Source organism: Hetaerina americana, unplaced genomic scaffold (genome assembly GCF_022747635.1).
Source record: "Hetaerina americana unplaced genomic scaffold, ioHetAmer1.1.p SCAF_9, whole genome shotgun sequence".
Lineage (NCBI taxonomy): Eukaryota > Metazoa > Arthropoda > Insecta > Odonata > Calopterygidae > Hetaerina > Hetaerina americana.
In genome coordinates, this window is record NW_027287538.1 from 48,511,426 (window position 1) to 48,533,607 (window position 22,182).

The following is a 22,182-nucleotide window of genomic DNA, read 5'->3' on the forward strand; positions in this document are numbered from 1 at the left end:
GAGTAAAAGCACTCATGTTGCTTAAGCAGGTTGAATAGAAATGGATGTCATTGAAGAATGGATGTCATCATGAAGAAATAATAGAAATGGTATATTGGTGGCACTAACTCCTGGCTATGTCCAATTCAAAGCAAAAATGAATGCAGCTGATATTTTTGTCTGTTTTACATAAGGAATGCAAGGAACCCAGACTCAACAGTTGCTGTCAAAAAAGTTACCTCCCTCACATTGATTGGTGGTACTGCTTTAAACACAATTGCCGGTTCTCAGTTTCCATCACTGCACCTTATACTCTGTCTTGAATTGTCTGGTAAATATTTAGAAGAAGCTAAAAATAATTCCAATTTCTTCATGGCAAAAAATACCTGTTGCTGGGTGATGAAATTCATTGCATCATCATCTAATTCTGTGGTAAATTACAAATAATAAAAGGAATACTCAAAGTATCCACATACAATTAACTTGAAGCAGTTCATTTCAGCTGAAAAGGTCAACCTGGTGGACACTTCCAAGAAAAATATAGATCAGCTTATTTTTCATAGGCTTTCATCACGTAGGTAGTTTACCTTTGAAAGGTTCAAAACAGTCCCCAACTACTATCACAAAGTAGATGTTGTGTGGACTTCTACCAACTTGTATTTTTGTTTGCACGGGATTATTTCCTTCTTCATATTTTAAATGTGCCAGCAGCTTTCCAGGCATATTGCCTGGAAATGTTGTAAAACCTTTTCCTGCAAAGGAGGTAACGTCAGGAGCTTCAAGAAGAGCATGGCCAAACACCTGAAATGAATTATCCTTTCGTTCTGATGTTTTAATTTGGCTATCATATGGCTTGTATCTTGCCACCTGGCTGATTGCCAAATTGCATTGTGATATATAAGGTGCAGCGCTTAAATCCGGGCAATTTTCAATTTGAATTTCCCACCAAATCGTAGTTCCACTGGAGGTCGCGATTGGTGTTCTTGAAATCTATAGGCATCTAGTAAACAGTCATTACCTCAAAATGGCTGAGATGTCACGTAGATTCGAAGAGCTGCTATTATCGAAAAGGTTTGCGCTGGGCATTATATTTCAAAATAGTTCGATTCTTCTGGTACCCCAGATCAACTGTTTATGATAACGTGGCTAAGTGTAATGCTTTGGAGGAGTCTGGGGAAGGTTTTGCTAATGCGGCAAGGAAATCTCATTCAAGGAATCGCATGCTTGTCCGAATTTAAGGACCACACCCTGTATAATAATAATAATATTTTAATAGATGCATACGGAGAACCCTCTCAATTAGGTACCCTCACCTCTTTGACATGTAGGTCTCTGGTACCTTAATCATACCATATTTTTTTATGTGTAAGATTGTTTTTGTTTGTAACTGATGAAAATGATATTCTACAGGTCCCCCAATGGTGGTCATCAATGCATTGAGTGACCTGGGTTATCGGTTGGTCACAAGTACTGGTGATGCTGAGATTGTATGGACTATGCAGAAGGGATAGGTCACTCTGCTTCGGAAAACTTTAAAGGAAAAGAGTACATCACTCGTAGTTCCTTTTTCTAATTCTGACTTCACCTTCACAGGATTTTTCACTTTCTAATTGTTAGATTTTGATGGATGTATTAGTGGATGTTTGTTGCTTATGTTTTTATTAGGTCATAAATTTTATAATTGGACCTCAGTTTCTAAAAAATATATTTTGAAGACAAGTGACTGAAAAAAATGGAATCGAAGGCAAACTGTAAGGACCATCAGGGTTGCTGTGTGAGCCATACAAATACATCACTATCACAAACACTTGAAGAAATGGATTTTGAAAGAGGTATTTGGTACGCTGGTGAGTATTGCTTCTATTTTTAATGTGCCCCTGTAGATTTATTGTAATAACCTTTAATTACATAAAATCTCGTTGTTGGTATGATGTAATTGTAAACATTTCTCTACGGCAAGAATACAAAAACTATTAGAAATTAAAAAATGCATTCAATTAAAGATTCATCAGAATATATCTGACGAAAGACTTGAACCAGTTCTTATTTCATTGTAACTGTGACTACATAGGTGGTGATTTAGTGTGTGGATTCTATTCATTTAATTTCCCACAATTGGTGGCAGTAGTTATCTCTTAGTTGAGCAGTGAAGGTGCAATGAAAATATTTTTTTCTGAAAAATAAATGCATGTTGGTAATAACTCTATTCTTCATCTTAGTATTTGAATTAGCTTGACCTAAATTGCTTGGGCCATCCACCCAAGTTTTCTCTTGATTTGACATTTTAACCTTTGTGGGAAAGGGAATAACTCTGGGTGAAATATGGCTCTCAATCTCCCAACCACTCTTATTCATGTTAAAGTTGTATGTTTTGGGGTTTAGATATTTTATGGTTTGAAATCATACCATCAACCTAAGTACTCGCTAATTATAAATACAGCAGAGACATAAGTGCATTACTACCTCTTTTGGGCCTTTTCAATCCCTTGTTCCTTGAAATGTGATCATTTTCTTTTATCTTTGATCTATTAAAATTCCTACAATTTATGTTTCTTTATCAAGTAAGCATACAGTGTCATTCAGGCATAAAATATTTGACGAAAAGTATTTGGCTTTAGAATACCTTGTTTCTATTGTTCAAGAAGAATTTAATTTGATTGTTCAAAAGGATGCTGTTGACTGTAGATAAATATATCGATACGTAGGTGGTTTTCAAACTGTTGCAAATCCATGGGAAGATATAAAATTGTTTGAATGAACCTTTAATTTAAAGAAAAACTAAATATTCTAATGTTTCAATTGTTAAATTCTCCATTTCTATGACCATTTGAATGATTGATGGGCAGATTTTTATTCTGTGGTTGACAGTTGAGGCGGAGACATTATGGGGATCTATACTTGATGTTATGACATGCAAGAGAGAGATTAGTGTTCTTGGGATGTAGAAATTTGTTTCACAGCACAAGAATATTCAGGTTTTGTACGAAGTTTGCATATTCGTGCATTATGCAGTGACTAATTAATTTGGAGGGGGGGGGGAAGCAGTGAAGAGAATGGGTAGGGTGCATGTGGGGGGAGGAAAAGGGAAGAGGGAGATTGGCAGGGGAATGGTAGATGCCTGGTTGCCATAATTGAAGAAGACCAGTAATGAATATTGAAACTAGCCCCCATAAATTATCTTCCTTTTCCTCCTGCACCCTAATTAGTTCGTCTGTGTATTAAGTGTGCTAATAAAGAAACCTTTAAGTATACCTGTAGTTGCTACCATTCCGTGAAATGTGTAGTAATTAAGTTTCTACATCCCATGGAACACTAAGTCTTGTCTTTAACATTTCCATTCAATTTAAATGCTTCTCTTGAACATGTACAAAAGAAAGGTCATATTTTTGCAAAGAATGACTATGAACTGTTGAAAATCAAGAAAAGTTAAAAGAAATGTGTGGAATGGTTCGGACTCTGACAATGGGAGAACCAAGGGAAATAAATAAACTGAGGATCAATGCAACAATTTCAGGGTGTAAAAATCAATCGCCTTGTCTGGGATTCAAACCCAGATCCCTCTATATCCAGTCGAGTGCTTCAGCCAGTTAAGCTATTGAGGCGTCCTCTTAAACTCTAAAATTAAGAGGATGCCTCGATAGCTTAACTGACTAAAGTACTCGACCGGATATAAAATAACTGCTGCGTACAAAACAGAGTGCTGGTAAACTTAGGAAATGATGAGACAGATGGGATAGGTAGTGGAAGGGTTGTCAGACAAGGTTTGAAAAAGTTAGAAATATTTGCAAATGTGGTAGGCTAAGGGGACTGATAGACTAGGGAATGTGGAAGTGCTGATGAGAATAGAATAGGGAAGAAAAATGATGAGAGAAATTAAAGAGAGGCATCATGTTTTGAGCATATATTATGATGGAATTACTTACTACGGAGAGTTGTGGAGAAAAACTTAAAGGAAAGAGAGGAAGGGGAAGCAGAAGGATTGGAATGCTTGGTAGGGTAAGCAATGAGGGATAGATAGATTTATTCAGCATAGAACAATACATAATTGTATGGGCAGAAGTAACTTGCGAATGAAAGAAGATGCTCAGAATTGAGCTTGATTGAGGGTATACAGTGGAAACCTATCGGAAGACGTTCCAGGTGAGAGAAGGTATGAACTGTGAATGCTCTCTATGGTAGGCATTGTGTAGCAGAAGTTAATCATTTTGAAGTGTAAATAACTTAACTTTTCCACTTTTTTAAGATGGAAAAGTGGTAAGATATTTGTCTCTATTGGAAGGGAAAAGCACTTGGTAGGGAAAGAATTTTATTTTGTAATGTGTAAAAACACATTCATATAATATGGCTGTGCATTTCCACATCTTCAATGTTACCGTTCTTAGAAAAATATACATACTTGGTCTTCTAAAATGTTGGTGTCATAAGGGGATTAATATTTTTTAAGGTTAAAATGGCACCATGTGAAGTTTCCTGGTGAAGGGGATTATTATTATAACTTTCAGAGGTACTTATCATGCCCTGCGATCCTTGCTTAAGTGTATTATGCAGGTAGTTTATAAATGTCTCCAAGAATGCCTTTAAAATTATGTTATACATCAAATATAAGTTTAAGATAGCCAGGAATCAAAGAAGTTTCATCAAATTTGAAGACAGATAATTGTCCATTATTTAATGCCCTGCAGGCCCATGAGAGCACATTTTCAAATTTTACATTTCATGTTTATTTCTGTAAGATATCAATTCAGAACATTTGCACATTACAACATTGCACAAAACATCAGAACATTGTCTGGCAGAGGTAACATGAACACTTGCTGAGTGTCCCAACCTTGTCCGCGCCATCACTCACATTTCTTTCATTTTTCTATGTGATGCCTTTAGTTGTATGAGTGCACTCTCTTTCAAATGACTAATTTTTATAATGTTTGTAAATCATTACTTCATTAATAAGTGCACAAATGTTTCAGAGTTTTTAATTGAAAATACAAGATTAAAATTTAATAATATGAAGCACACTCATAGCAAAAATATACAACTTGAAACAAATATGCATCTCAATTAATCAATTTAAAATACTTGGAAAAACAAATGATCACGCTTGTTTGACTGGTGGGGGAATAGCATTACTTTAACTTCTTGATTCATAGCTTTGTCAAATGTATATCTTTTGAGTTCATCAATGTGTTGTAATGAAGTAGTAGTAGTAGTTTTGAGGGGAGGCGACCGACAACTGAGGTCATTTGCGCCATAAAGGATGGACAGGAAAGGATGAAGGGTGGAGAGAAACCCGGTGTTGGCATTAGCCTACTCTTAACAAAAGGCGCCAAGGGGTCCGCAGTTTAACGTCCCATCCGACGGACGGCGTACTTACTCAAAGTGCCCTCCACATAGCACCTCAAGTAGGGATCGAGAGACCTCTGAAAAATATTCAACACTGCCGGGATTTGAACCCGGGCCCTCAGGGTGGGTAGCCAGTACGTAAGCCCCCGCACCATCTCGATCCCCATGTTGTAATGAAGTAAACAGAAAATTGATGATTGTAATTATTAGAAAGGGAGTGTGGCTAAAAAGTGTGGGTTCTGAAAGTTTCCTTTCGTACAAGTTCATTAGTTCATTTGGTATTGTACAGAGAACATTATTAGAGAGCACCATTCCCTCTAATACATCAAAGTTTACTTAACACTCGGTCAAAAGTGGCCATGATGGTAAAATTACTCGATTATTTTTTTCAAAAGTTTAGTATTATTTATAATTTTTTGGCAGAAACCCTTGCTTTTCTGAACAATGGTCACCGAGTAGGTCAAAAAACTCCCTGAAAATGAGTTAAATTACAAAATATTAATTCAATGGTGTATTCTTCAAAAGTAACTATATTTACATAGAAATCATATGATAAGGATGGTCTTTAAAAAGTAATAAAAAAACAATTATCACTGAAACTACAGGGTAATATCATAGATATTGAGAGAAATCCAATGTCATGAATAAAGCTGGTGTGATTTTATTCACCTCCTCCTTTCCCTCCCTTTAGTATTTACAGTAGGGTAAATGCTAAAGAAGCATATCTTTGGATGTTGTTGATGGCTTCAGTTAAGTTTTATACCAGTCACATAAATGGTTTTATAATATTATTCTCTTTTTTTTAATTTTACGATTAAGTAGCTGAGATTTAATTTGGTGATCCTTAACATGATGCTCAGGGATTTTTAGGGGGGGAGAGGTTAGGGACCAAGTGGCATGTTTATAAAAATAGTATAATTTTATTTTTCATAAATGTCTTTTGACTGTTAGCATCACCCTCCATATAAAATTTCCAACTGCAACTCGGAAAAGTTATACTTTTGTGTTTCTTTGAAGCTCAAGATATAGTGAAGAGTTTCTCCCCATATTAGTGATAGCCTCCTTAAACAAAAGAATAGGTCACTGCATTGGACCATCCAATGGCAGTTCAGGTGTCTCCTTACCTGTTTTTTTTACAAAGCATTTCATCATAAGTGAGCTGCCTGATGATATGGGAGGAAAGCAAAATGGATTAGGCATTATTTGCCCAGGGACTTGCACACTGAACACCTACCTTAGGGTTTTTCGGAAGGTTTTTGCATAACTCCTTTGAGGCTTCCTCTCTGATTAACTGGCAAATTTTATTTTTTTTTATTTTCAATGTGCGTCATTTCCACTTGCTCGGTCTACTTTTGAGGTCACTCTCTACTTCTAGTGCTTTTTATTAGAAGCCTTCATTTGCCACCAGTTTATTGCCTACATTCATCAATATATTTTCAAGAACTTCCATTTTTTCTGAACCTTTCAATCAAGAAGATTTGCACTGTTTTTCAGTGTTCTTCCTGATGCCCGTGCATTGAATCAAATATCTTCAAAACTGGATCGACCAGGGCTTTTTATCTCATTGGCTGCCATCTCTGTTTTGTGTGATCCTTTAAGTACCCTTTTAGAACCAGTTGTAGAACTGTCACTGTGGAAGTGCCACTAGACAGGACAGGGACAGGTATGATAAGGGTGTTTGTTACACCATTGAAATCAACTCCTGTGAGCAAACTTTTCACTGGTCTGAGGTATCTGTATGTCCTCAAGTATCTTGGTTTATTCTACTGTAAGTGATCCTCAGAGAGGATAGTATGAATCTAACCAAACACTGAAACGAATCGGTTCCCCATGTTTCAGAAAGATACCACATTACACAGCAGCTTGGCATTGCAATCACTGAGCAAGTAAGGTAGATACATCTGTTCGCTTACACTGCTAAATTCTGACTTAAATAGTTGGTTTGAGCAGCATGTAGCTTTTTGATTATTTTCATTTATTTTGTGGATGCAGGTAATTAATTCACTGCCATCTTTCTCTCTAAATAACTCATCTTCTGTTGTACAAGAATGTTTCATTTTCATACCGTTCTTTTTCCTGACTCATTCTTCAACTATTCTTATCACTTTTGACCTTAATAGTATTGAAAGGAATGAATTGGCAAATTCATAAGTACCCAGAACCAAAACCACGGAACACTCACAAATTATAGTATTTACTAAAGAATAATGGATGCCACCTAAGTGTTACTTGTATAAAGCAAAATGATATTTTTTTTCAATAGTTAATTTTATCTTTGTATCAAACAAATCACATATTTTACTAAAAATCCACAGGAGCCTACAGTTGTATGAAAAGTCTGTTCCAATTCACAATTGTCTTGAAATGGTTCAAAGCAAGCGAATGAAATGGAGAAAACTAAATAGTATTGGTGCTGAAAAGCTTCTGAAGCATGAAATGCAGTGCACCTTAGATGTGATGATCATTGCAACTTTGGGTCAAATATAGCTTAAGAAAGTGCATTAACTCTACTTTTTTTGAAAAACATGTTAAGCTCGGAATTCACTCTAGTTAAATTAAAAGTGTTGGGCATCACCTAGTGTAATTGCTTCATGTTAAATGAGCACAGCACTCACTTTGTTTTCCTCGGTAGTTTTAAGTTTGTATGACCTGGGTTTCATTGCAATGCAACATCATCAGGAACATAGACATGGTTATACAAAATTGATTTAGTTTCCAAATTGGGAGGTGGGGCAGACGGTGAGTTTTTACAGAGAAGGGTTATGTGTCATAAGCTCATTTTTCCTTGACCGATCAAAGGTGGAGGGTGTAGATCTGTTGATGGCCACAATGAGGAACACTGTTAGGAAAAGAGGTGCACCACTGTGGTGATTAACTCCAAAAAGAAACAGCCTGATTCACATGAATCCAGGTGCACACGGGTTTTTTTGGATAAACAAAAATCAACTAGTCTGACAATGCAATGACTTCTAATACTTCTGACTTCTGCACTTAGTCATTTGCTTTCCAGGAAAGTCAACTCTGTTGCAGGATTATACTGTATTTGAACTGAAATACGATTTTTAAAAACTTGAGAATTAAATAACTAACAGAAATCAGCCACCCAACCAGGTGCATATTGCTGTAGTGATGTGACTACAAAACCAGGTCAATTAAAATTTTGCGGAAAACCAAGTTAGTGTTGTTCTCATTACACTTAAGTTGTAGCACAAAATGGGACTTCTCACATACGTGTACGTTCAGTAGACCATTAATTACAAGTTATCATTGGATGTTGTAAGCACCCTCTTTTTAGTCTATTTAAGATACTAGGTAGTTATAGCTAATGAAGAGTTGAAATAAATTATAACAAAACTTGTATTTCTGTTGTTAGAACTTAATTTAATAATTTCTCTAATTTTTCAACAGCCCAGACTGGTGACATAGAACGTGTTGAGCACTTACTAAATTTGAAAAGGGTGTCGCCTAATGTTCGAGATCTTAGTGGCTATGTTGCTCTACACTATGCTTCAAGAAATGGTCATGTTAAGGTGTGTAAACTTCTCATCGGTGCTGGAGCAGATGTAAATATCACTACACGGGCAGGCCAAGCATCTGCATTACAGAGGGCAGCTGGTGCTGGTCAGATGGGTGTTGTAAAATTGCTGCTGGGCAAGGAAATTGGGTGCGTTCCATATGAAATGTAGTTATCTTTGTATTAAAATGTCCTAGTGTCCACAGATTGGTTATTTTATGACAATTTGACCTCCGTCATTTATGAAAACATTGCCAATGATTCCATTCTTGTCTTGTCTGGGACTCGTAGCATAGAGAATCAAATTCCAAGTACATATAAGTTTTCATGAAATATGAGGGCTGTCCAGAAAGTAACTTATGTTTTGAAATAAAATATAGTGACAATAAAGTTGTATTATGTATATTTGAAAGGTGCATTCTCAAACCTATTTTTCTACATAGTTGCCATTGAGATTGAAGCTTTTATCATAATAATATGCAAGCTTTTCAATTTTTTCCCTGAAGAAATCTGCCACCTTATATTTTAACCACTTGTTTATACCAATGTGCAACTCTGTATCACTGTCAAAGCACTGTTTTCCAAGCCATGACTAGCGAAAGATCGGTAATCGTAAATCGGTCATTTTCACAAATTTGTTCTTTGATTTTCAGTTTATCTATCACAAGGCTAGGCTGATCAATGCGGTCCTCGTCGGGAAAATTGGTGCAGCCATTTTAAAACTGAATGCATTGCTGCCTCACTTCGGCTTCACTTATTATTGAATCTCCCTACACTTCACAATGTTACCTATTAATTTTGATTGGCTTGTGATTTTTGTCAGTGAAACCTAATCACAGAGGTGATCGGGGTTGGTGCGGTGGCTATCATACTGGCTTCCCACCCAGAGGGCCCAGGTTCAAATCTCGGCGGTGTTGAATATTTTACAGAGGTATCTCAATCCCTACTTGAGGTGCTTTGTGGAGGGCACTTTGAGTGAGTATGCCGTCCGTCGGATGGGACGTTAAGCTGCGGACCCCTTGGCACCTTTTGTTAAGAGTAGGCTAATGCTGACGCCGGGTTTCTTTCCACCGTTCAACTTTTCCTGTCCATCCCTAATGCCGCAAATAACCTCAGCTGTCGGTCGCCTCGCCTAAATTCTACTACCACTACCTAATCACAGATCGATCGATTTTCTGTTGCAATGCACATTTTAATAATTTGCAATGAGCAAAGTAGAAGAACCACAGTCTGTACACTTCCACAGCAGGATGTGTACTGAGTGTAGGGATGTGTAGACACCAAGATGGTGGCTCTAGCCCCACCCATCGCCATGCCAGGCCAAAATATGTTACTTTCTGGACAGCCTTATACATCTATATTTGCTTACGTAGCGATCCAAGTTAACTGTAAGAAAGGGTCTGACAGTCTTAAATTGCTCAAAAAGATTATGTCATTATCATTACTTTGAGGTTTGTATTTCTGGCTGCTTTTAAACTTAGTAAGTAAGGTTTTGTTTTGGTGGAAAGTCAGTACACCTTTTCTGTGGCTACCAAATGCATGTAAAGGCAAATGCAAATGAAGAACATTCAGCATTTGATGTACAATCAAAGATATTGTTTTAAAGTTATGAATCAGTTGTTTGGTGTGATGTAGGTTCACTCCAATGCTGTGTGGATTTCAGGTTTCCATGCAAAGCAGATGTGGGTGGGAAAGATGCAGATGGTAACACCGCCCTTCACAAAGCAGCTCAAGGAGGGCATGAATGTGTGATTGCCATGCTATTGGAAGTATGCCCTCAGCTTGCAGCTGTTCCAAATAATAAAGGATTACTGCCAAAGGATTATGCAACCACAGAGTACATTGTCAAGCTTTTAACATTATGAGTCAATTTTTTCCATGATGATCAGTTTGAACAAAGTAAATGATATGCCATAGTTATTTATGTATGACTAAATTTTGCAAAATATATTTTTAATCACTTTGTACTAAACAGATTTATATTTTACAGAGTACAAAGATTTTGGAAACATTATGCCATTCTCATAGGGTGTGTTTTAACCTTGTGTGAGACAAGTAGTCAAATGTTTCATTTCATTTAGTATTGAGCCATAATGAGTGATGTGTGCTATAAATGTGTGCCTATGCTAATAAACTTTGTAGCATAAATATTACCTCCCTTTAATGTGAACCTGTGTAATTTATTAATTAAATAAAGAACAAAGCATTTTATTGTGGTGCTTATCGGCACTTAGATTGTGCCTTGCATGAGCTTTAGATTTTGTGAGCAGTCTGATATATTAGGAATGTGATTTGCTAATTATTACTGTTTTGTTTAAAAATATATCCACTTTGTGTGAAGTCATCTAATTTTTATTAAACATGTGTTTGGGATATGGTGTAGTTGGAGTCAATGTGTGCAATATTCAATGTTCTTGCCTATGTCTTATGAATACATTAATGCTATACAGAAACCTTCCATCTGGTTTATATGCAGAAATTTCATGTCGGCTTCATTAAATGAGCAGCTTTTATGCCTATATTTGGGAGTGTTTTTGTCTAATGTGGAAGAAACAAGTATACATATAGATGTGAAACTACGTTGAGAAATCTAGTATTTATTGCATAAGAAGAGACAAGTTGGTGTTGACTATTAAGGTTACTATTGTATTACAAAATTTTGTGAACTGGTCAATTTACTTTAGAAGAAGTCTATATTTAATTACCAATTCCTTAAATATTATCAAACCAATAATAGTAATGCAAAATAAATGTGAAAATTGACATCTTGAAGTATAAAAACCATTAAACTTAAATACATATGTTTTATTATGCATTTTTTTATTTTTAATAAGTAATACAATGTTAATATAGTCACTTGATGGCATTTTACAATTGATGTTTTACAAAAAAATCACTGAATAATGCCAGAAGGACATTGTAAAGACAGTATGTACTTTTAAACATTTATATCATCTCAACAAAATTACTCTTTAACTGAGATTTATATCTGATTAAACTGATTAACATTATAAAGGTTTATTGTAATTGTCTTGAATTTTATTACTAATTTTCACATGTTATGGTCAGTTATTCTTTGAAACAATGTGCTAATAAAAAGTTCCCATAACACTGTGTTTTCAATGTGCTCGTGAAGTTGTGAATTTAAAAAAGTATTAAATCTCACTAGAGTGATTCTATAAGACATAATTGTGAGATTAGGTATTTCAATTTTTAACTCCTTCTAAAACTAATTTTGTCTTGAAGATAAACTAATTACAAAAGTCCAATTTAATATCCCGAATCACATTAATACAATATCCAAAAACTCTAGTAAAAATTTCCTCTTGAGAACTTGGAACACCCAAACATGCATCAGTAAATATTATACAAATATTTTCACTTTTATTTGGAAGAAAACTTCAAATTAGCTATAAGTATTTTGACAAATAATGCATGGTCAACTTTTGTCATCAAATTGTGCAACATCAGTGCTTAAATTGACTTAAGAGTCATTCAAATGTACTAGTTAAGCCTGTGGTTATTAACCAAATCCTAAACACACAATGATTAATATATTATGCTTAAGTAATAGCCTTGTATTTGGCACTCTGCATTTAAGTTTTATATTGTACTCGTTCAATTTTTCAATGAAATCAGTCATCACACAACTACATATTAATCGAGTACTAAACTATCTGATCACCTCCATTCCTGAGAAAAAGAGCACATGAAGTCATGTAATGACTACTGAAAATTTTTTAGCATGCCATTGACATGTTCCCTACATGATGAAATCTTAAGACCACTTATAATAAGTAGTCTCATAACTTTAGGTTTGAAAAATGCTAGTCTTAACGACATTTTATGCATGTAGAGGATGCTAGATACTAGCGTTTAATGATAGGAATGCTGAATATGCATTTGGAAAAAGAATGCATTCCAGCATTTATGAAGGCCAAAAACCCCAACATTAGAAACTACGGGTGGCATGCCATTAACAACCTTCAACAGCTGTCAGCGACTTGTGGAATTTAATTTGGGTGAAAATTGTCACATCATACCCCACATGCCTTTATTACTATCACAGAAGAGAAGAGTGGCAAATCTCCCTTTGTGCATAATAAACCTATGAAAATTTAATCCAGTTTTGCAGTATAAATCATTCTCATCATAAAATAATGTTTTCTAGTGTGCATTACGTTCTGTAATGAGTGGCTCTCTAGAGCATACAATACAGTTAATTAGCATCTCATACACGGGAAATGTGGTAATCTGGTTCAAAATTTAAGTAAATGCCTTTCACATTGATGAAGAGTAACTTAGTCACATAAAATCAAGTAATAGTGCAGTAGTGAAACTTGGCCAGGAGAGTGGGTAAGAGATATTGAGAACTTACTAGTTCCTGGTGTTTACTTATGCAATGATTATCTTTTCATGCAAAACAAGCCAATTGTAGGGGTTTTCTCCAAAATTACCTGAACACAGAACACTTTTTCATCCTACCATAAAATAAATCTAGCACTGAATAAGTTAAGACATATGTATAAACCATTTTCATAATTCCCAAAAGTAAGATTTTCTGTGACTTCAGAGGTGAATTGAACACCTAATCAATTTTAAGATCAAAATTAGCCCTGACATCTAAATACTTGGAATTGGAATACAGTATTTTGTCACTACATGCAGTGCATGTATGGGCTTAGCAAGAAGTAATTACAGGGTCTGTCCCAGGATAAAAAAAGAGCTTGAAAGGAAACCGTTTTGGAATGCAGGATAATGTCAAAGAGTTACCACAAGTAGCCTGAACAAGGTTCCCGTTGATGCCCTCCAGGAGGCATACTACAACTGGCATCAGTGCATCGATGCAAAATGGTACCATTTTGAAGAATTTTAGTAATTTGTACTTTGATACACAATAAATTTATTCCACTTACTTTTTGTTCAGACTATTCTATGATCACATGGTCAGCAATGGCAGAATAATGGTGAATCAAACTATTGGAAAAAAGCATACCATTTGGACGAAATAGTCTCTTTGGCACTAAATACAAAGACCCTTGTCAATACCAAATTAATTGATCCATGAATATCACAGGTATGTGGGTCTAAATTGGTTATCAGAGGATGAAATTCAAATATTTCACCTTGAAGGCATACATCTTATCTCCAATTATAGAAATCAAAATCTGAAAGGTGCTGACATTGCTATCTTTACAAAACCCGGTCTAGATATCAAAGAGTTTCATTATAGCAATTGCTTTGAGAGGCACTTTGAGTTAGTGTACACATGCAATAATAATGGGAAATTTTCACATCCTTGTCATTGCTGTTGTTTGCACACCCCCAGATGGTGATATGCATGACTTTTTAACTTGGTCTTACTCATGCGATTGAATATGCCTTCCAAAAATATTGATCTCATTATATTTTTTGGTGATAAAAAAATTGACCGGATAAAATACTTCTGTCAAGTGTGATTTTTTTAACATGCCGTCAACTTTTGGATTGAATGTCATTAATGAAAAGTCAATCAGAGTTAGGCAAAACTCAAGTGCACTGATTGATCATCTAATATCTGATTGACTCTTTCCACTTTTGGTGTGACACTATTTGTGCAATTTTTTCAGACCACCATGCACTTTTTGTATGTAAATGCAAAACTTTCACTGCCTCCAATGAAAAGAAGGTCAAGTTACATACCAAAATGTCTATTTACCGCTGATGTACTGAAAAATTGTATGAACTGCCTGTCTCAAGAACCATGGGATGATGTGTTTCAGGTAACAAATGAAAGTCCAAAATTCAATGGGTTCATGAATATTTTTATGCTGTGATTTAATGTATGCAATGCAAGGCAACGCTGACCTAGCCACCCCAATGTGGCATTGCGAGACTTCTGTTTGCTCCCATGAATAAAAAGGAGCTTGAAAGGCAACCATTTTGGAATAATGGATTATATCAAAGAGGCTGTGACAAGGTGCCTGAATGAGGATTCCCTTTATGTCTCCCAGAAAGTATACTGCAACTAGCAGATATACTGGCATATCAATGCACAAGGGTGCTATTTTGAAGAATTTTAGTAATTATTTTGTACTTTGATCTGCTATGAAGTTTTCTCCAGATTTAGTTCACTTATTTTTGGGACAGACCATGAAAAATGTTTATCCACTATTTGTAACACACTATCCAAAACTCACTTTTTTATAAAGCTTATGGCTAGATTACCAAAAGATTACATCTGCTTCATGCATTTGGCTATTTTCTAGGGCAGGTAACTTTATGGTATATGTGTGTAGGGTAATAGTCATGGTTTGGGAACTGTTCTGAGTTTACAGAAAAATGTTATAAGGATTTTAGCTGATACTAAATCAGATGATCATTGAAAACTTCGATTCAGTAGGGGAACAAATGATGACTAATTCATTTGTACATTTTTGAAGTATTCAACAACCCAAAGACTCTTTAATTGAAGCAGAAAAAATGAGGAAAAATAATTATATTGGCGTGATCAACTGTAGCTTCAAGAAAACAATGGGCCAGCAGCGTATTATGGGTGTAAAATTATGCAGCAAATTGCCTGTTCATCTGCAAAATGGGCATCTAGTAATGTTTAAAAGTAAGTAAAATACTTACTTTATTTGAAATCTGTTTTATACCCTAAATGAGACTGAAATAAAAGCAGTTGACATGATGGAAAGCTAAAATTTATATATTTTTGCATTTCTTCCTCTTTATATATCGACAAGGCCAGTAATATTTGTAATTCCTCATGGACAAATAATTTTTTTACTAATATGATATTGGAAATAACTCCCTACACCTCCAAAATATGATTCCATAAGATCTTTCCATACTTAATTTGATCAAGCCGAGTCATTGACTGTAACTCTAAATGAAGTTGTGACTAAAATACACGATATTGCAGTTAAGGCCAATATATACATACATACGTGTATATGGACTGGTTCAGAAGAATACATGGAAGTTCCTCGCTGGCCATTATGTGAAGGGCCAAAATATCAGACACATTTCTCTATTAAACAGGTAAGATATGGGCTGGTCTCATAATTCCCTGGGTTATGTATTTTGGTAACCAGTCCAACACTGCTTACAATATACATATTACATTAAATCGCGTGGCCAGTTTGACAACAGATGCATATAGTCAGGTAATGATAACTTCCAGAGGAGTAGTTACTTTGATTTTTGACTGGATCATCAGTCCAGTCAAATATATGATAGACTCCTAAAACGTTTTTGTATTCACAAACTTTTCACTCTGAAGCTGTACAGGAAATTATGTGAGAGAATAAGAACCTTATCCAAAAATTCGAAAGAATATTATTCTGTTAAATTTCAATGATTTTCACTGTCCTTGAATTTTGCTATCTACTTACTATTGCTTCATTGTATTTTACTTTGTGGAGATACTGTGACAAAATGATTATGACAGTTAATTGTTATTCATTTAAACCATAGATCACTGCTTAAACTATTAGAATTATGTGTAACCATACCTTAAAAAAGAGTGATTAGTTAAATGAATGGTTCTTAAGTGCAATTAAGGAATGTTCAACAGAGAATAGGGATTTTGGCATAAGGTTAACGGCAGGATTTTCATATTCTGTGGGTTGTATAATATAAGTTTGAGTTGCCCCTCTCCATTCCCAATAATATTACAACGACTAGGCCAATGTGCAATAAATATTAGTGCCAAAATAAAAATTTTGTAATCAGCCTGCTTGCATTTGTTGAAATTTACACAAATTAAAGTTATAAGTTACTCAATTTTTATTGGATATTTTGTAAATTTGTCATTAAATTTTTGAATGCATTTTGTCCATTTAACTTTGCATGAATTCATCCCTAGACACTATTCATTCACCGAAATCACACCTTCTGTATGCTACATCTTGCACATTAATTACTTTTCCTTGAATAAAATTGGAGCTATTGAAATGTAATGAAATAATTGACTATTGAATAAGTGGAATTACAAAGTCAATTATTTCATTACATTTCAATATGTCATGCAAATTCCACAAAGTTACGCCTGAGACAACAAAAATTGGAGCTAGCTAACAATTATCAACCTCTTCTCAGTAACTTCCCACTGAAACGCTTTGGTGATTACTAACTCCAAATTATGCCTTTTATTATTGATATTATGTAAAATAATTTGATAAAACATAGAAGTGTACAAGAATAAAGTATGAGAAGCGTTTTTAAGCATATTCAGACTGGTGCCAGTAAACATGGGAGAGAGGAATTCGAACATCTGGATTTAAAAACTATTATTAGGAGAGGGTTAAATTCTTAATCATTTTCAATTCAACAGTTTCCTTCACACTTCACAGTTATAGTTAATTTTAAGGAACAACATATTTTTAAATTTTCTTCATAAATCACCAAGGAAGTTAACTGTGAAGTGAAAATGCGTGTTTCACTCACCTATTCATTCAAAATGGGATGCAGGGTACATTTTTTTAAGTAGGGTACGATGCTAATGTTTTAACAACATTGTGAGGTGGGAGCATCGTATATCACATGCAAGTGCCAGTATCATCGCACCAACCTTGTCAACCATAGGTGAACATTAGAATTTCCACAAAACTGACGTTGCCATGTTACAGGACTGACTTACACTACTGGGGCAGTGGACTCCAATTGCAATGTTTTTCACTGGAAAAAGGAAAAATCGAGTGGGATGATTTTGCACCTCTCCTAACATTGGCTTCAATACTGGCCTTCAAATGGATTTTCGATTGAAATATATTTACCATTTAATCAAAGATTATGATACTTTCTGGTTTAAAATAAGTATCTTGATTCCACGCAATCGAATTGACAGTATTACAGGACATCAAATAAGTTAATGCTGAAGAGATGCCACTCATTCTGAAAATGTTAACGGATTCAATGAGAATGCATTTTGTTTTGGTTGTTGCTAGAAAACAATACTGAACCACTTAAATGATAATTAACAATTCCACTCACATATGCTGACTTGTTCATTCCGGTGAGTAGGTAATGCACGAGCCAAATAACCCCAAGTCTTGGAGGAGTATTTTCTCATAAACAATTTTTCTACGCTCTGTAATTCTACTCACGCATGCATGTGGGGTATTAGCACATGTAACAATTTTCTTTGCACACTATTATCCCAAAGCCACTGTAAGCATCTCTCACAACTGCAAAAACACTCATATCACACCATTTAAAATTCATTTTATACAGTTATCACTTGTATATCAAATACCTCCTTCAAGCAAAGCATGCTCAAGCCCACACCACCCTGTTAACCTATTGGTGAGACGTAAGGAAGATGCAAAAGGCACTGTGGAATGTGGTTTGACCTTGTGCACAAAATTGGCACAAAATTATGTATCATTGTGAAATTAACAAGTGCATATTACCTATATAAACATATTTATACATAGGGACTATAAAATTCATATGATCTAGGATCTCAGTTTGAAGTTAATGGCACTGAACCCCAGGTGCTGGATATTTTTCTTTCTACCAACTCAACAGAGAAATAGATACGATGAAAACATTACACGCAGCACAATTTACATCCTTTTCATAAAAATCTTCATCACAAAACTATCAAAAGCATTTCGTCTAGACTTCACGTTTCCAGTAACTCAAGATTTAGTCTTTGATAAAGACAACTAGACATTTAAAACATTAAAGAGATAAAATTTAAAAGCAACATAAAAGTACACACAAAGTCACTTGACTCCTAGGGGAAACCAGGCTTCCTTATGATGCAAAATCATTATTACTTTTGCAATGACTAACTTAATTTATGACATAGAAGAATTTATATGATCACAGAGATAAACAAAGTTTAAAAATGTTGTTAGCACTGCAAAGTAACTTTGATGCATGAAACTAAGGAATCAAAGAAGTAAAAATAACACACTAATACTTCAGGGTGCAATGCGGAGAATAATCAATTTTTTAAAATACCATAAAGGCATACCCAATACAGTGAACTCTCAATCATACACACACAGGCCAATGAGAGGAGAACATTCATAGATAATTTTTAAAAATAACTTCATTTTTATAATCATTATTGATCTCTAAGAATGATAGGGAGTAATATTTGTGTGAAGATGATGGCCTATGTACTTTTGTGCTAAAACCTCAAACTAATGGTGTTATATTTCTCATATAAAGTATGAACCAAAAGTAATGGAACTTATTTTTTCCCAGATAGACAGCTGGCGGCTTCTCTGGCTGGGTTGGAGGGAGGGCAGTCTCAGGAAAGGCAGGAGGTTGGTAGCAGTTGGCTCCCAGCCTTTGCGGTGGGCGAATTGTTCATTTGTGAAACCTCTGTATCGTAACCTCGTAATGCTTTGTTATGAATCAGTTATTAAAAAGCACTACACCATCAAATTTTGCGAGAAACTGGCCATTACCGGGAAAGAGACCCATGACATGCTCAAGGTAACTTATGGTGATAAGGCCATGGGTATATCAGGTGTTTTTGAGTAGCACCAGTTGTTTCAGGAGGGTAGACAAGATGTTTAAGATGCTGAATGCTAAGGATTCCCTTTGACCTCAAGAAGTGATGAAAAACCTTGCAAGAGTGAAGGCTTTCTCGGACAGGGATCGCAGTTTAAGTGTTTGCATGGTTTCTGATGAACTTTGCATCCCTAAAAGTGATGTGCATTGACTTGTGACCGAAAACATGACCATGAGAAAGGTAAGTGCCAAGTTGGTGCCGCAAGTGCTGTCAGATGAACGAAAGGAAACTCAGATACGAATCTGCCAAGAGCTTCTTGATCATGAGAGAGAGAGTACAAATTTTTTAGACAATGCCCTACCAGGCTTCTTCCTCTTTCCCCACCTCAAATCCATGCCGAAAAGATGTCACCATGGCTCAGTGGAAGCATTACAACAGGCCATGATGAGGAGATTTGCAGCATTCTGAGCACTGCCTTCCAGAAGGCGTACAAGGCATGGAAAACTTGCTGACAGTGGTGTGTGAATGCATAGGGGTGCTACACTTTTGAGTGAATGTATCAATTCTGGCAATATATTGTTTTTAATCAACTCAGTCCTACTACTTTTGAGACAAACCTTGTACGCACAAGATTTTGCAGCACAGCAATCAGAAATAAAACATCTATCTCAATACTACAAATACTACCTTAAATTTCTGTTTATATATGTGTGGTGCCCATTGCAATTTAACCTATGTACTTTTTGAGCATTTAAGTCAGGGCTATGCATTCTTCCTTGGAAGTTGCATACAGGAAACATTTATTAATCATTTAAATTATAAAACCATATGTAAACCCAAATATTTCTTTATTCGATCACAGTTTGTTTGATAATTAATAAAAATAAATGATTTTCAAATACGTACTACTCTGTTATCTTTGTGTACTGGACTTTTTTCTAGCATTTTCTTCACAAAATCAGGGTTGCTATCCATAATCCCTAACATAAATGTCTCAAACATTTCTTTTAGGAACCAATAAATATCAATAATTCATAGCTGTATTCATTCATCCATTCATCAATCCATATATTTCAAGGCAATCTCAGTATACTCATATTTCAGCTGACCGAAAGGACCGTTACAAGGAGTCCTGTCGCAAACGACTAGCTGAAAATGGGCCCTGTACTTGCATCATCTAAATTAAAACTCTAAACACATCTGTTTTTTGGGACTGGACTACATGATTGTGAACGTAAGGTGGAGCCAAATTTCTTTTGCTTAACCTTCATCTGGTCGTGAGTAACATGAATGCTGTCTTGCTCATGTTTCTTCCCACCATTTAATTAATGAAACATATAGGGAACATTTAAATCCTTAAAACTAAAGAAGAAGAAACAGGTTCTAAAGATAACTTAACCCTAAAATTATCAATTGGCCTATTTATGCTTAAGCTAATAATCACAGTACTAAGCCCAATATGGCAGGTGGAATTTACACATCAAGTGTAGTGACCAGTTCATATTCCACGCCACCTGTGTTTTCCAATGAACATATAATACATACCCAAAATTTCACACACCCTGGCTCTGGCCGCGGGCCCGTTGAGGCATCATCCAGATTGAAAGCTAGGGCCCTGTGTTTAGTGGCCAAATGTTCTATCTCCTAGGAACCATTCAGGGAACATTTAAATTCTTAAAACTAAAGATGCTGTAGGCGCTAAAGATACCTTAATCCTGCAATTATCCATTTGGTATATTTATGCTTAAGCTACAAATCACAGCAATCAACCAGGCAGTTGGTTTCACAGGTTCAACAAGAGCCTACCTTGTACTAAGCCTGATATAGCACATGGAATTTACGCAACAGTATAGTGACCAATTCCAAGCCACCTGTGCTTTCCTATGAAAATATAATATGTTGCTCAAAATTTCATACACCCGGGATCTAGCTGTGGGCTCCTAGAGGCATCATCCAAATTGTGAGCTAGGGCCCTGTGTTTAGTGGCCAAATGTTCTATCTCCTAGGCTGTCATGCCATTCCATGTTTAAGCTATTAGTACATAGCATCACATTACATCTAAGTGAAAATATTCACTATGGAATACTCCTTAAATCACTGTCTTAAGCAATGAGCCACTTGCAGTTTAATATGCACATAGTAGAGCATGGGTTTTGTGCTATAACTGAGGGACAGGTGCCAACAAATAATTGAAAATGATGGATAATTGGGTACATATAAATTTCCAAGCTACTATTACCTTGTTTTCACTTCGTTAAAAAGTCTTCCTAGCCCCTTTTAGTCATACATTCACTGTTTTCTTCATTATCACACATATTTACCTATTTGGAAAAATTTCACAAGGCTAAAACTCACTGCTGGTCGATTACTTGCAATTACTAAACCTCATCATTGTACAAAATCAGCAGTGAAGATTTACATAAATGCACATGCTGTAATATCACCAGCCACAAAATTGAGGCCTAAATCATTGCCTTAACTTTTTACATGAGTCTGCAAGTATTTGTTTAATGGCATGCCTTATGAAGCCATCTGCAAACACTTTCCCCCTCTCATAAGCTGACGATTAATGCTAGCAACACATGGCAGGACAGAAGACATCCTAATTATTTTGACAGACAGTGGCATAAGGTCCACCACTCAGAGTCACAGCAACTAATTCTAACAACCATAACCCTCCCATAGAGCTTAACAGGTTAATAACCTTCACTACTCACAAAAATTCACTGCTGCTAGCCTTTTCCTACGTCTTTACACACTAGATTATGCTTATGCATTGGACATTCAACTAATGATTTCCAAGTGATTTTGACAGCTATTTAATGCACAGTATCCAATTTTTCTTAAATCATTCTGAGGTAAACAAAAATAATATTTCTCAAATGCCAGT

At 35.5% G+C, this 22,182-nt stretch overlaps 1 protein-coding gene across 3 annotated transcripts; it reads left to right on the forward strand.

The window, feature by feature from the left end:
* The first annotated feature begins 1,489 nt into the window (after window positions 1-1,489).
* Window positions 1,490-20,134, forward strand: LOC139699086 (ankyrin repeat domain-containing protein 39). Of its 3 annotated transcripts, none has more exons than XM_071598088.1 (4): window positions 1,490-1,826; window positions 8,728-8,983; window positions 10,497-10,670; window positions 19,044-20,134. In XM_071598088.1, the coding sequence occupies exons 1-4, from the start codon at window positions 1,712-1,714 to the stop codon at window positions 19,168-19,170; spliced, it is 672 nt and encodes a 223-aa protein (XP_071454189.1). In that variant the 5' UTR covers window positions 1,490-1,711; the 3' UTR covers window positions 19,171-20,134. The 3 variants fall into 3 exon arrangements, with proteins under 3 accessions (XP_071454189.1, XP_071454192.1, XP_071454191.1); XM_071598091.1 differs by having other exon boundaries at window positions 19,040-19,136; XM_071598090.1 differs by lacking the exon at window positions 19,044-20,134 and having other exon boundaries at window positions 10,497-11,930.
* Window positions 20,135-22,182: the final 2,048 nt, after the last annotated feature.